Raw genomic sequence first — 13,827 nt, forward strand, 5'->3', positions numbered from 1 at the left:
TGATGGTGATGCATTCCATCTGCTCTATCAGTGCATGCCATAGTCTGCACACTTCAAATCCCTCGCCTCATCCATCTGCTTCCCCCGCGCACCCTTCTCGCGCTCGCGGGGCACGGGGAGGAGGGAGCCGGCTCTCCGGCAGGTGAAGCTGCTGCACGCCGCTTCTGATGGCCAGTAAAACAGCAATATTTTTCTGTTTGAACAAAGTTTTATTTAAATACTGCGATTGTCTTGACTTTTCCCTCCTCCCCCCACCAAGGACAACACTGTATGCCTTTCTGCTTGGGTTTTAAGTGCTAGCACTGCAACTGTTGAGAGGAATTTCTAGTTCTAAAATTCTGTTGATGTACATCTCACAATAGGCCTTTCATGTGCGAAACATCAGAGGATACGACATTTGTTCTTCAGTTTAGGTATTAAGGACCATACAGAATAGTATGTGATTAAACATGTAAGGCCAGATAATACATTTGCAAAGGTTCTTTTATTTTAGGTTTAAGCCTGGATAATTGTGGTCTTAATCTCAGGGTAGGCAAGAAAGAGAATTGTACATGAAAGTATTTACACAAAGTTCCCAAAGCCCTGTGGATTATGCATTAGTTTGGATAATGAACTAGTATAGATAGAAAGAATAGAAAATCTGGGTATTCGTGCCATTTCTAATGTGTTTCCCTGAACATTTGCCAAACAATAACCCTTTAAGATTGTGCCCATGGAGGGTTATATGGCAGGAGAAACATCTGGTTTATTTCATTGCCTAATGCCAAATCAAAACACTTGGTCTTTAATTTAGAGGAGATCAAACAGGAGGACTGTTTAACTTTGTTGATTATATCAGACCTCTTTGTGATAACTTATGTTTTGATTCCTACCTCAGAACCAGGGTAAAGGCCTTTGTACGGTCTCGTAGTTAAATAGCCACTGGTCCGCTCACAAAAGAAGAGAAAATGTAGGGAAGTTGACTTCTAAAAGTAATTCATGAATTAAGTTTCTTTGTTGCTTTAGACTCAATAACATTACCATAACAAAGCCTAACTGAAATGTACACTGTAGTGTTTAAAAAATTGGACTAACAGCTCCGAGGTTTGGCTCTGCAGGCTCTCAATTGTGCAGCTTTTGTCTAAGAGCCTTTTCATTAGACCCTGGCATATTGGCGCCCCGCTGATTGGAATGGACCATGACTGATAGGAGGAGGAGCCTCATTTGTTGCAGTAAAATGAGTCATGTTACCGTTTAAGCCTGGCAGAAGGTGTCAGGGTTGTTCATCATTGGTCATTTAACAGCACAGCGGCCAGGGACTGCATGCAGAATGAATTCTGACCTCGTCTTTCAGTTGGGGCTTTGGTATAATGTAGGTTCTCTCTCTTATAAAATACAGCAAATAAAGCCAGCAGGTAGAGTGGTGGTAGACAGCCAGTTTCAAAGGAAACTTCGTGGCCTTTGTTCTGACGTCATTTTAGTTTTCAGTATCTTCTCTGTCTGGAACTCTCTACAGTTCCCACACCCAAAATTTATTTTGATACTTGTGTACAATGCATGAATTTCCTACAATGCTCTGAGATGGCTTGTTCTTTTAAATATATTTTCTTTCTAGCATGTACGAAAAGGAGGAGGTATTTCCATTAGGGAACTGATGGGCTTTTCTAGTGAAAAAGTGTGATAGGCCAGGAAGGAGCATGTGGTCTATGGGGTCCTGGTTTTGTCCGTTCAAAAAACAGAGTAGGCAGCTTTACCAAGTCCCAGTTTATTGTCAGTGTAAGTGCTGAGATGGCATATTGTCTGTGTGAGGAGACATCCGCCGCACACTGCCTGTGAAGGGTGTTTAACCACCATCTGATGACTGACAAACCCTGGTCTCTGCTCAAGTAAAACAAGTTTGAATTGGTGACCTGTGAAAATACGTTCTAAAGGCCATAGTCAGCCTCTAAACCTATTCAGTTCCCTTCACAAAATGAGTTTTTCCAAGAATCTTGACATTTTAAGTTTTAATTAAAGCTTTAAGCATTATTTCTTATGTTGTTCGTCAATACTTTTTAGTTAGATCAATAGCAAGGAGTGAATTGTTGCAAGTTGAGGTTTAATATCTTATGGGAGCAATTGGTGTAAGGAGGAGGAAGAAAAATGGTATGTGCTGCAATACATAGCAAGAGCAACAAAATCTCAAATGGTTTTTGTTTAATAGGTACCAATAGTAACTAGAGCTGACTGCTTTCTTGATATTTTTCTCTTGTGACGGATTAATTTTTAGAAGATAACATACATTGAGTGCTAAAATCTTTTCTGTCTCTGAAGTTTGGGAAGTAGTTATTCCTCTGCGTTTTCCTGAAGTTCTGTTTATGATAATTATTGGTGTACTGTTAACTCTTGCATATAGCACTCCCCTTCAATGGTAAAAAAGGCTGTAATTTCTGCTACTGTTAAGGGGAGATCGGTTTGAACTTGTGTCACTATCAAATACAGGCTGTGCTTATTTTGACAGTGGCTGGAAAATGAAAGTTCTCTGGACATTTTAGAGCATTGAGTGTAATAGATCAGAGCTGTGATTGAAGGATCAAATTGTTGTGTATTTTTTTAATCAATCCAGCACCAAGAGGGACACTTAAAAGAATTAAAGGGATTCCCAATAGCTATTTTTTTACTATGTGTTATGATGTTTATTGATACACGATCTCTTTTGTCTGTTGGTAGATTTATTCTCCTGATCATACCAGCAGTAGTTTTCCATCGAATCCATCAACACCAGTTGGATCACCATCGCCTCTTACAGGTACAGACCCAGCCATTTGTCAATAACTTGTTTGTTGTTTTGAAAACATCCTGTTTGGAATCACAGTGAAATCAGCAGTAGCTTGCTTGCATAATTACTTCTATATTTTGTTTATTTTTCCATTGTACTAAACGCGGATGTATAAATCCAGATAGTTAAATATTTTGTTAAGAGCATTCACTTAAATCCTGGCAACTGGCGTTGAAAATTATCTTATTAAAATAATCTTTGAAAACATGGAATGACCATATACTATCACAGCTATAAAGATCTGTACCGTTGGAGAGAAATAAGAGTGATTTGTTTGGTTTTTTTAAAGCTATATGTTAGAACTCTGCAGCAGCTTTCAGTGACAAACACAGCAGATGTGTGTTCCCTCTAATGAAAATATAGTAGACTATGAGACTGTCCAATTTTTACAGAGGATAGCTTTTCATTCATATCTTTCATGAATGCTTTCATTCTATGGCAGAAGAATTTCTGGCATTTTTCAAACTGAATGCGCTGTGTTGGAGCCACCTCTGTCACCTGTGCTTTGTGTGTTTGTAGTGTGGCTGTGGGCAGCAGCATTCCAGCGTGGAGATGAGCTGTGGGCAGCTGCCTGCAGCTATTAGTGGGTAGTGCAGCTTTCACAGACACTGTGGCCTCAGCTGTCTAGTAAAAGTTGAACAGCTGTTCTCCATATAGAGGGGACTGTGAAAGCTCCATTGACTTAAATTTGTTGTTTAACAAAGAACTGGAATTACAAGCAAGATGATGTAACTTTAACCCTGTTCTTTCCGATAGTGCAATTTGTTAAAGTATTTAACGTTTATACAGCAGTCTGTTCTCCCATTCTCTGTTGATTAATACATTCTTGCAGACTTCTGACTGTTGGTCACTTTTTTGCAAGGGTGTTTTGCTTTTTATAAAATGATTAACTTGTATTGAAAGGCGTACAGAACGAGCTTAGCTGAACACTTTTGTAATCTAGATGAACAAATTAGTAAAGTTATTGCTTGTAAAATGCATTCGTGTATGTGCATGAGCGTGCATGTCTGTATATAGTGTGTCACTTCAAAAACTTTCATCGTCTGTACTTCAGTCATGTTTACTGGACACTTGCTCCCTCCCCACACTGGGATGGGGGAGAGACTCAAAAGAGTAAAAGTGAGATAAAGGCTGTTTCGTAGGTAAAGCAAAAGCCCCTCACACAAGCAAAGCAAATCAAGGGATTCATTCACCGCTTCCCATGGGCAGGCAGGTGTTCAGCCATCTCCAGGACAGCCGCGCTCCATCACATGTAGCGATTACTTGGGAAGTCAAACACCATCGCTGCGAATGTCGCCCCATTCTCCTCCTTCCCCTAGATTTGTGTTGCTGAGCATGACATGGGATGGTGTGGAATATCCCTGGGGCCGGTTGGGGTCAGCTGTCCCACTGTGTCCCCTCCCAACTGTTGGTGCACCCCCAGCCCACTGGCTGGTGGGACTGAGGAGCAGAGGAGGCCTTGAGTGTGTGTGAGCCCTGCTCCGCAGTAACTGAAACATCCCTGTGTTAGCCAGGCTGTTTGCAGCACACATCCAAACACAGCCCCATGCTTGCTGTTACGAAGAAAATTAACTTTATCCCAGCCAAGACCAGCACAGTATGAAAGCGCCAGATAATTTCTAGTTTTAAAATACAAATTTCAAGTCCCTCAAATTTGGCTTTTCTCTTTGCTGTTGATGCCGTTGTCTGTTGAAACCTATATCAAATGTGAAACTCTGCAGAATTTGCTCTTTGTGTTCCTTATTCTGGATTCTGATGGCTGAGACAGTAGTACATACAAGCAAGTGATGTGGAAATCCTTCTCAGGCGCAAACTTGGCATCTGCTTTACAATTATACCCTCCCACCTCACCTCCTTTAATTCCAGTGATACAGAATTTATCAAGCCTTTGGTAAATTGCTCCAGTAGTTAATTACCTTCATTTATGAATCTGGACTTTTATCTTTATTCCCAGATGAGTCACTAAGAACACAGTGAAGCACAATGTAAAGTAGTTACTAGTATATTTATTGCTATTTTATACTCCTGGTAGCCATTTTCTGTCCTGACCCAAAAAGTTATTGCAGATAAAACAAATGTTTTATGTATACTAAAATAATCTATTTTGGAGACTTTTAACCTTCATTGTGATTTTCCTCGTTGGCAGTTAGTTCTTTGTTTATTTAGCATTCACACTATTCTATTTTTAACTAAGTCATAATTTACCTATCCTTTAATTGTACGTTACAGTAGGAGCACTCTATTTGTCATTTAAAGCATTGAGAGAGAGTCACTTCAGGAGATGCTTAAGTACATGAGCTCGTGTTTGGCTGTTCTGTTACTGCATAAGGACTAAGGAAATTTTTTTATTAAATTAAGTAAAAGCTTTGAGAACAACATGATGAAAACCCCCAAGTATCATGAGACAATAGTGTGTCTCACCCTCCCTGCCCTCACTTAATTTCTAATTGTACATAAACAAGCCCAGAGCTTAGCTTCGTGCTAATGATTGTGTATACGTATGTGAAGTTTATCTACCGATCCGAATGGCGGGAGCCCAGGTATTTTAAGAATCCTTCTGCCAGGATCAGCGTGGTTCAGAGGGTTGGGTGGGTTCTGGGGATGCAGCACCAGCCCTCTGCTGAGCGCGGTACGAGTGCGTGCTTGGGCGGGCAGCCGGGGGATTAGTGCTGGGGAGACTCCGAGAGGAAGAACAATACTCCAGTGATTACTGCCGGTGACCCCTGTAAATCCTGACACTTGCCTGGCTTATTTGTTTTTTCATGCTGCTGTGTTGGTGCTGCACTAAAAGCTGCAGTTGTTAATTGCAGGGCTTGTGGTGCCAGGATGCTTTTTAACATAATGGGTGGATTTCATGCGCGAACTTGGAGGAGGGGGAGCGGGAGGAGGCGAGCGGGGAATCGGTGCCATCTGGCAACCTGCGCAGGCACCGCTCGGGAAGAGCACGAGCGTTACCAGAGGTGTGATCAAAAACTGCACATTGCAGTCGGGTTGCTCGGTTGAGAGAAGGAGTTGAGTTTTCTCTCCCCACTTCTCTGTAACCGGTTCCTCTCTGCTTAATATTCAGCTGATGCTTTGCTGTAGGAAGTAGTACACTCAATCCTGTTAGTAGTGAGCGCTCATTAAGCCCTTGAATATGGTCTTGTCTCTACAAATTGAGGTTTGACTTTGACCAGCTAAAAATTAGAACATTACACTGAGCCAAAATATTCTGAAGTTGTTGCATTAATTCTTTGCAAAAATAAGTGGAACTCCAAGCATTATTCCAAGATTCAGGAATGAGAATAATGTGGAGGGAGACTACAAATCCAGACCAGGACTAGCTGTGTGAAGTGAAAACTGGTAATTATGAACTTACTCGGTAACGCCGTTATATTTTTAAAGAGAAATGCAGCACAGTTACGGCAGCTCTGGGCTTTTATGAAATTTGAAATGGTTTATTGTTTTTTTTAATTAGAAAGGAAATATTTAGGTATTTTAATAGCTGTGCAAGCTGTACTCTTTTTGTTAAATAAAACCCTTTCTTTAAAAGATAACTACTTGCAGCTCTCTGAACAAAGGCTCTGTAATGTTATTAAACCTTTTCCCAGTTTTCCAGACATACAGCTCTGGCTCTTATTGAAGGAACAAGCCCACAGGCTCTTCCTTTAATGAGCTGCTTTGGATTGTATGTCCATAATTTATTAATGTAATTGCTTTATTATTACATTTGTATGGCTGAAAGGAAGCTGTCTCTAATGGACATAGAATTCATGTAGTATCTTTATAAAAAATGCATTATTAGTTGGTGAGAAAAATACATGTTGTAGTACTTCAGGCTTTTTTTTTTAAGTACTGCTTTATTAGTTATTGCGTTTCACATCTAATTATTTCTAAATTTTACATAGTAATTAGGTGTACTTATGTCATTAGAATGGATATGTATTTGAATTTGCAGTATATAAGTAATATGGATATAATTGTCGATTTCTTGCATAGTCAATGATTCTTTATCTGCCAATTTACCTTAAATATATCTGAAAAAAACCAAATGGGAATAACTCATCTTTACTCTTCTAAACTTGGAACACATTATAATCTAAAACGATACAGCGTAGAACTAGACAAGATAAAGAAAGGTTTTAGAAGACTTAAAACCTAGATCTTACTTAGAAGAGGGGTGTCATAAGAATTGTTGTCCAGTTACCCTTGTTTCAGTGTCTGTTTGATTTCTTTAAATATGATTGCTGTATATTTTAACACTATTAAAGATATACCTACGTATACTGAACGTAATCTGAAGAAGAAAGAATTCCGCAATCTTGCTATGGTGACGCTGGCAGAAGGGAGGTGTTTCAGATATGGTGCGTGTGCGTTTAGGCCACTTTTTTGATGTTGAAGCACTTTGAAGATGTTGCTGCTTTGTCATTGATAATGTGTCTAACCCGACAGATGCCAGGATATCAAAATTATCCCTCAGTAAGGCAGAATGAAGGAATTTGTCCTCCTTTGTGTACCCATGTTGGCTTACCTGTGTGCAGAATGTGTTGGTTTAATTGTGTTGAGAAATACTGTGCCTCTGCTTCCCACTTACGCTGCATAAATCTGTGCGTTAACCTGGACGATTTTGACAGGTGCCAGTCAGTGGTCTAGGAGTGGAGGACAAGCCCCCTCATCTCCCAACTATGAAAACTCTCTGCACTCCTTGGTAAGAACTGTTGAAAGCAACACAGTGCTTTTTACTTCAGGGTTGAAGGCTTGGTTTTGTGTAAATCCTGCATCTCATTAAAGCGAACAGTAGGATAGCATTACAAATGAATTCTTCGCTAACAAATGGCCTGTTCAGCGGAACAATATAAGACGTGCAGGGTGTGTCTTTCACCATCTGTTCCTCGGGCATCAGGCTTCTGTGCTGAGGACAGCTGGTGCTAAAGCGCTGTTATGAGATTCTGGTACCTTTTCACAAATCCATAGCTAATTCTTATCTAAAGTTCAGTCTGGAGAAAAGATAAAGACTTCATGCCTTCGCATTTGCTTGTCCTTCCCCCTGTCTCCCCGCAGCGCTAGTCTCTTGGGCCTGTTCGCATTACACTGTCAGTAAAGTATTAATATTTTTTTATTTGTAGTTATTATTTGTCACTGGGGAATGTTCATTTATTAATTAATGAAACGTTTTACAGAAAAACACATAGGAAATAATCTACAGCACTGTAAATTTTCTTCTTTTGGATATTCAGCAGAGCATTTAATTTACTGACTTCTTTCTTAAATTCCTGATACAGCATCAAGAAGGGGAAGAAATTGTGGGAAGGTTTTGATTACCTGTTAATATTTCTAGTTTCCACAGATGTGATTTCATTTCTTCTGTCTAACAAGAATGAATTTAAGTTAAATCAGTTTTCTTCAGTATTTTTGCAATTAAATATGGTTGATATGTACATCTTAGAGTCCTAACTGCAGTGTTAAATATTGGCCTTTTCTTATCTTAATATAATCAGATCTCTGTTGCATTAACTTCACTAACAATTTATTGCTGACATGCACATCAGCTGTTTCCTCACCTCTTTTTTGAATTAATCTTAACCTGTGCTTTGCTTCCTGTTCTGTCTTGACTTTGCCAGAAAAATCGAGTTGAACAGCAACTTCACGAGCATTTGCAAGATGCAATGTCCTTCTTAAAGGATGTCTGTGAGGTACTATTTCACTTTAGATGGTGCCTTTTTGTGTTTCAATTAATGCTTCCTTCAGATTTCCCATTAAAAATGTAGTGTAGTGTATGACCCATCTTCTGACTCCCGACATTCTGCTATTTCATTTTCTAGAGAGCTGCAGCATCAGAATTGGTTTTGCTTTGGGGTTTTTTGGTCCTTTTTTAAAGAAAAGTAATTTAAAGGCTTTTCTGCAGTAGCATACAGAACTCGCTTTTACTTCTGAAATATCTAGTCTGTTTAAAGATCCATTTTAGAAAATGATAAAGTTTTGGCCAGTTTTTTTGTAATACAGGTTCTCAAAGAGCCTCTGCCTCTCTTAATTGGTACCAATGTGGTGAGGCCGACTTTCTCATCATTCTTTCTTGCCCTGTGTTAGAGAGCTTATTTTGTAGCACTTCCTTTTTTCTTGTTCATGCCATGTAATAGAAGCTAAGTAACATTAACCTTATAATAAGCTTCACTTCAAAAGCTGCCACCTATTTGTGGAATGAGTGCTATCTCAAGCAAAATCTCCAGATATCTTCTTTTTCCTGTTTGTTTGTAGTGCTGGTAGGTGCTCTCAAAGACTTTCGATACCGCATTTCACCTTCTATCTTTAATATCTCGGAGGTAGAAGCTGTTACGGTAGGATGAGGCTGCAGATGTGCTGAGTAACGGCTGTTCCTGTCCCGCTTAACCCCGACAGCAGTCTCGAATGGAGGATCGCCTGGACAGACTCGATGACGCCATCCATGTACTACGGAATCACGCCGTGGGGCCTTCAACGAGCCTCTCCGGTGGCCACGGAGACATACACAGTTTACTGGGACCATCCCACAATGGGCCAATTGGAAGCCTGAACTCAAATTATGGAGCATCCAGCCTTGTAACAACCACCAGACAAGCATCAATGGTAAGGATATTTTTCAGACGTGTGTACATTTATGCAGAGCAATTACAGCTGATGTGTTTAAATTATCGTAGAGCCCAGGGAGTTAAAACTGGACTGTAAGATTAATATTAATCAGGAAGAAACTGCTCGGGATTCTTGCGGAGGAAAGATGGCAGAGAACTTGCACCTGCTATGGGTTTCCAATTAGAGGGTTGGGGTGGGGGTGGGCAGAAATGAGGGGGAGGAGGAAGATGGGAAAACTTAGACTTTGGCCTGGTCAGTGGCCCATAAAATCCTGCTGTGACCATATGCAGAAAGCTGAAACTTTCTGCTGAGAGCATTTCAGCTTATACATGCATTTTTTCCAGATGTGTAATAATTGGCAGAACAGTTTTCTCCTTGAAATGGTGAATAGGGAGATTGAATGGGAAAAGCAGTCAAGAAGGACTGAATTTCAAGTGTTCTGGTCTGGAAAAGCTGTTTATTGTAAATTGGAACTAGTCTTCAATAGCAGATGCTGGCAGAGGACTGGGAGGAAGCTGTTGGAATGTGGAACCATAGTGTGCGCAGGCTCAACGTTTAAACTTTTTTTCTAAATGCAAAGGAGTTTGAGCACAGCTGTAGTGCGAGTAACAATGAAGAGGAAACAACTTCTACATTAATCCCCAAGAAGAGTGAAATAATTCAGTCCATCTCTTCTAGTTTCTTCAAAAATGTGAACTGTTCTGAAAAAATGTAGTCGAGCTTTTCATAGCTCAGAAATATGTTAAAAGCATTATCCAGCAAACGAAGTCTATTTGTAGCATCGCTCACTTCCCTTTTTCTTCCTTTTCATTCCTCTGTTCTCAAAAGAGCTTAAAGGAAAAAGTGCTTTTTAAAACATGCTTATTTTAGTGGTGCCATGTGTTTGCATGTTTACAGCATAATTTTAAAGACCAGTTACACGCTGTGAAATTTTCTGTTATAAAACAGATTCACAGCTGGGCACTGTGTGATCAAGGCAAAATTTCACCTATCATCAAAATAATTAGGTACCCCAATTGCTGAAGGGTTTGTATTCTATAAAGCAGAATTAGTTCCAGGCTCTCCCATTTGCACGTCACACATCCATTTTTATTAATTTCAGAACCACTGCAGTAAACATCAAAAAGACCTGGTTACTTTCTGCAGGCTGCGTGTGTCTGGGGGCTCTCGGGGAGAGGGGCTTTCCAAATGCAGATCCAGCTTCAGGTTTCTACACAAGTTCACAGTTACTTTTAGTAATGAAGGAAGTGATGCAAAAATACTTTAGAATTTTTTTAATACTGCCTCATATTTCATATTTAAAGAATGTGGTTAAAGGGAACGTTTTACAGTGGTCTGGGGCAGCCTGAAATGTAGTCATACAAAATAGAAGTTTTTTCCTAGGTCTTAATGTTGTGGGGTAAAGTGAGTGGCTGAAGCTGCAGTGACAGTGTTGTTCTCTAGGTGACTTGGGGAACTTTCCAATACTGCCAAGCCAGGTAGTGCCAAAATGTACATAAAAATCTCGAAGCTATGATAAATATTGGATCAACTCAGTTTCGATTAAAATAGGCGACAGTGGAAAATTTCTCTCCAAAATGAATGAGGGTTCCTTGATCTGCTGTAGTTTAGTGTCGTTGTGAAACTTAAACGTAGAATAGACTTGATTTGTCATCTGATGATTGATCTGCAGTTTTGATCGCAGGATACTTGCTGTCTGTTAGAACTAAACTTAGATCAGGAAAATGAAAAAAGCATTTGCTTATATATTTCATCCTTGCTGGGTGAAACGAGCCTGCAGGTCAGTTTTGGCTTGAAAAGTGAGTCAGCTAAAGAATTTCTTGGATTAACCTTAATTTTGTTACATCAGAATAATTGGCTCCCCCGCAGGCATCCTGCGGTGGCCCGGCCGCTCCCGCAGGGCGCCCTTTGACACCGCTTGCCATTGCAGGAACTCGGCGTGGCTTAGGCTGGGCTCCTGGGATAGGCACAGAGCAGAGGTTGGCACATCTGGCTCCAGTGGCAGCTGAGGGGTTTGGTGGTGACGATGCGTTGCAGTAACCCAAGGATGAGCTCTAAATCTTACAGTATTCCACGATCAATTAATTTCAAATGGTACTTACTTACTGTTTGTTTTTCTGGAAATACCAAATGCAGGAGAGCAGAGAATTTGACACACAATCTGAACTATAGGATCTAGATGTTGTTCAGAAATCAAGAATACTTTACTTTAGGGGACCCCTGATCAATTTTGAGAAAATAATTAGTATTGGCTAACATAGTGAGCAATGTCAACATTGATAAGGCTGTTTGCCTGTTTTTGTTTAACGTGATCGTAGGGGTTTTTGGTCAGGAAATGTTCACTGGGATTGAGCACTAAATGAAACTTCCTTGTCGAGGGCAGCAGGATCTTTATACCAAACATTGCTGTTCTTTGGGGAAAAAAATAGAAAAGAAATAAATTGAATTTCTCTTGAAGAAGATGATATTGGCAGAAGGAGCTAGGAAATGAGTAATTTAACTCCTTTTTATGTAATTAGTGTAACCAGACATGGTTTCATTTTAACATTTGCTTAATTTTTGAGCCAGATTTATTTTAAAACTCTAGTTGACTTCATTTCCTGCTCTCTCCAAATGGTCTTGTTTTCTTTTTAGCTGGGCTGGCCATTAGACTTATTCAAATAGATTTTTAATATCTCAAACTCACCAAATATCTGCTAAGTGGCCTTTGAAGTTGATTTGTATTTTATTTCATGTATTATTGAAAAGTTAAGAAGTAATACTCTTTTTGTTCTTATTCAAGCTGCTTTTTATTTGTCATTATAATACAATGGAAAAAGAACAGCCTGGATTGATTAAAAATAAATAAATAAAAGGCCTGGAAACTCAGTTAAGGATGAAACTCAATCCTTAAGTCACGGGGTTTCTTGCAGGTATAACAGGAACCAAAGCAAGCGGGTGATCCCCACCTGCCCGCGGTGTCTGTGCGGCTGGAGCTGCTGCGCCAACACCAGCCCGAGCTCTCGCTCCCAGCCCGGCCGGTCAGCGCCTTTCTCTGCAGAGATTGTGCTCCCACTGCATGACTTTGAGCTGCCCACACTGCACAGTTATTGCTTCTAAAGCTCTTCTCATTGTCTTAATTATGCTCACCCTAGTTAAAATGATGTTAATGGCTACTGCCAAATTGACCGGCTAGTATGGCTTGAAACGTGCCTGTGTTTTTAATATGCTTAGATAAGTCCTATAGCAAATATGAACAAAGACTGATTACTTTTTTTTTTCCCAAGTTCTCAAAAGCTTTTATTGCAAAGGGTTGAAAACGAATGACAAAGCTGAAGCGTGAGCTGCAGCCGCAGCGTTAGCGGGACGGGTCGCTCGCTCTCCCACCTGCACTGGCGTCTCAGTGGTTGCCACGTTTTGTCCAGTTTTTATTTAGTTGCCAAAAATATTTGACTGGTTTTCTGGTTTTAGATCCCAAATGTTATCACTTAAATCAACTGAAATAGGTTCTGTACTCATTTTTTGTAAACTTCCGAGTCTGAGTGTGGCTGCAGATTGTCCTATGTGCAAACCTTTCGTGAAACGCATAGAAATAAGTGCAGTTCAGCTGGTAAATTACAACATCTTGCATACAGCAAGTCTTATATACAGGACTGCTGTTCTCCTCGAACTGGGTTTTTACTGATTTATCACTTTGATTTGCTGAGAATCCTGAATATATATTAGATTGCCATTGTATAGAGAAAGCACACAAAGGTGAGTGATTTAAACGTTTTCAGAACAAACCCGGTGTCCGTGCGGATGGCCCCTCTGAGTTCGTACCCCGTGTGGCCGGTGCGGGGGCGCCGCAGTTGCGCGCCGTGCGCTGCGGGCCCCGCGCTCCCTTTGTCTCCCGGCTGGTGCCGGGGGCGCTGGCTCCGGGGCGGCCGGTGCTGAGCGCCGGGGGCGGGGCGGGCCCGCGCGCGGGGGGCGGGGCGCCCAGCTGTATGCAAATGAGGCGCGCCCCGCCCCGCCCCCGCGGGTGTCCCGGGCGGGGGACAAAGGGGTTTGCGCGCCGTGGTGCGGGCGAAGCGGGCCCGGCGCGGGGCGCGTTCCGTGCCGCGCCCGTGGGTTTGCTGCAGGTGCCTCACGAGTGTTCGCAGCACCCGCGGAGTGAAGTGTCCTGGCGGCTGAGAGCGCCCGAGGAGGAGCGGTGGGGCTGCACGGGGCTCTCTGCCCCCGGAGCTGGACACGCACCGCCCCGCCGCCCTCCGCGCTGGGAAGTCATTTGGCCGAAAGAGAATTACTTATAAATAAAAGTAATAAAACATGCCACAAGCTTGTTTGTTCCGAAGGCGCCAGAGCTGATGGTGTAAAATGCCTTTCAGAAGATCTAAAAGGAATCCCAAGGTTGTGCTCCATTGAAATGCAGATGGGGAGAGCCTCTTTCTCTGTGAAGTGGGAGTGGAGGGAAAGAAAAGCAAACT

The 13,827-nt window shown here is 41.4% G+C and overlaps 1 protein-coding gene across 10 annotated transcripts in view; it reads left to right on the forward strand.

Annotated features, from left to right (window-relative positions):
• Positions 1-13,827, forward strand: part of TCF12 (transcription factor 12) — a 160,235-nt gene that overhangs the window by 135,621 nt on the left and 10,787 nt on the right. For 6 of the 10 annotated variants that reach the window (XM_080351300.1, XM_080351297.1, XM_080351299.1 and 3 more), the window contains 4 exons: positions 2,689-2,767; positions 7,411-7,484; positions 8,398-8,469; positions 9,173-9,379. In XM_080351300.1, the coding sequence (XP_080207426.1) occupies positions 2,689-2,767; positions 7,411-7,484; positions 8,398-8,469; positions 9,173-9,379 (432 nt within the window). The remainder of the gene's footprint in view (positions 1-2,688; positions 2,768-7,410; positions 7,485-8,397; positions 8,470-9,172; positions 9,380-13,827) is intronic. The other 4 variants (XM_080351302.1, XM_080351306.1, XM_080351301.1 and 1 more) reach the window with 3 other exon arrangements.

The sequence above is a fragment of the Nesoenas mayeri genome (assembly GCF_963082525.1).
Source record: "Nesoenas mayeri genome assembly, chromosome: 11".
Lineage (NCBI taxonomy): Eukaryota > Metazoa > Chordata > Aves > Columbiformes > Columbidae > Nesoenas > Nesoenas mayeri.